At 43.9% G+C, this 1,981-nt stretch overlaps 1 protein-coding gene across 1 annotated transcript in view; it reads left to right on the top strand.

Moving 5' to 3' along the window:
- SOS2 (SOS Ras/Rho guanine nucleotide exchange factor 2) overlaps nt 1-1,981 on the top strand; it is a gene marked incomplete at its 5' end in the record, with an annotated part of 57,639 nt that overhangs the window by 6,776 nt on the left and 48,882 nt on the right. Inside the window, 1 exon segment of the mRNA XM_025203496.1 lies at nt 301-504. Coding sequence (XP_025059281.1) covers nt 301-504 — 204 coding nt within the window.

Below are 1,981 nucleotides of genomic sequence, written 5' to 3'. Positions count from 1 at the left end.
TTACTCTGGGTCCTACTGCCCTAGCTCCTCTCATTTTTGACAGCAGCCAGGAGCAGATAAATATTTTCTAAATTTTTTAGGGGCCCTGCAGGCCAGGTGGAATGGCCTAGCAGGCCATATTTTGCCCATCCCAATCTAGACTGATCCTGCCAGAGAGTATAGTATTGCTCACTTGTGCTTTTGATCCCTGAGAGTGTTGTGAAATAGCTTACTATATGCTGAACAAATTAATACAATTCAGTTTGTGTCAAATACCAAGATCAAATTTGAAATGAAGATTTGACTTTCATTTTTTGCTAGGTTTTGATGGATATGTTTGATCAGGATGACATTGGTTTGGTTTCTCTCTGTGAAGATGAGCCCTCTACTTCTGGTGAACTCAACTACTATGACCTGGTGAGAAATGAAATTGCAGAAGAAAGACAGTATCTACGGGAGTTGAATCTGATAATTAAAGTATTTCGAGAAGCTTTCCTATCTAACAAAAAGTTGTTCACGTCTTACGTAAGTCCCTTCTGTAGCTTACTATGTTTTAAGTCTTGTGTCTGTTTTTAACCATAGCTTCTCAATTTTACGTAGTAGAGTAGGTGAAATTTGGTTTAATATACGCCAGTATGTAACTTTGTATAGTACCCAGTGACCCAAATGGAAGGGGACATACAGATAGCTGTCTTTGAAGAACATTTTCCTCAGAGGAAGGTTTAAAAGATGCCAAAAATTGTTGGTACCAGTTCTAGCTTCTGTGCACGGTACCTTAAGGGTAGAAGCTCTTGTCCTTGTACAGTTAGACACTTGCTTTTGCAAGTTCATTTAACACAGATTAAGGATCAAATAGGTCTTTTTTCAGCGTGACCTAGACAAATTGAAGGAGTGGGCCAAAAGAAATCCCATGAGGTTCAAGAAGGACAAGTGCAAAGTCCTGCACTTAGGACAGAACAACCCCATGCACCGGTGCAAGTGGGGGTGACTGACTGGGCAGCAGCTCTGCAGACAAGGACCTGGGGGTGATTGTAGACACTAAGATGTATATGAGCCAGCAGTGTGCCCTTGGTGCCAAGAAGGGAAACAGCATCCTGGGCTGCATTGGTAGGAGCATTGCCATTAGATCTAGGAAAATGATTATTCACCTCTATTCAGCACTGGTGAGGCCATATCTTGGAGTCCTGTGTCCAGTTTTGGGCCCCCCACTACAGAAAGGACATGGACAAAGTGGAGAGAGTCCAGCAGAGAGCAACAAAAATGGTTTGGGGGCTGGGGCACGTGACTTATGAGGAGAGGCTGAGGGAACTGGGCTTATTTAGTTTAGAGGAGAGAAGATTGAGATGGGATTTAATAGCAGCCTTCGACTCCCTGCAGGGGGGTTGCAAAGATGATAGAGCTGGACTGTCCTCCGTGGGGGTAGATGACAGGACAAGAAGCAAATGGCTGAAGTTGCAGCAAGGGGAGTTTAGGTTAGATATTAGAAAAAACTTTCTTACTGGGAGGGTGGTGAAGTGCTGAAACGAGTTACCTAGAGATGTGGTGGACTCTCCATCCTTGGAGGTTTTTAAGGCCCAGCTTGTGAGAGCCTTGGCTGGGATGATCTAGTTGGGGCTGGTCCTGCTTTGAGCAGGGGCTTGTTCTAGATGACCTCTTGAGGTCCCTTCCAACCCTAACTTTCTATGATTTGCTGTCCACAGAAACTGCAGCGGAACACAGCCTTTAGGCTAGGGTTGTCTAATATAGACTGTTAAACCTTTTAAATGGACAGGTGGCAAATTGAATAATCTCCTTTAAGCTGCTACTTAAAGGGAGGGGAGCAAGTGGTAGAATGGGAGCGGTTCTTGAGAAGAAGATGGAGGAGAAAAGAAATCAATCTGGTTGCACTCATCAGGTACAGGAGCTGTCCCTAGGGAATGTGAGAGTAGGGTTGCTAGATATCTGAAAATGTATGGACAAGTTCTTAAAAAAAAAAAAAAAAAAAAAAAAAGGGGGGGGGGGG

The sequence above is a fragment of the Alligator sinensis genome, unplaced genomic scaffold, assembly GCF_000455745.1.
Source record: "Alligator sinensis unplaced genomic scaffold, ASM45574v1 scaffold50_1, whole genome shotgun sequence".
NCBI classification, from domain to species: domain Eukaryota; kingdom Metazoa; phylum Chordata; order Crocodylia; family Alligatoridae; genus Alligator; species Alligator sinensis.
Note: the sequence above shows the minus strand (reverse complement) of the source record. Positions and strands in the feature narration are given on the sequence as shown.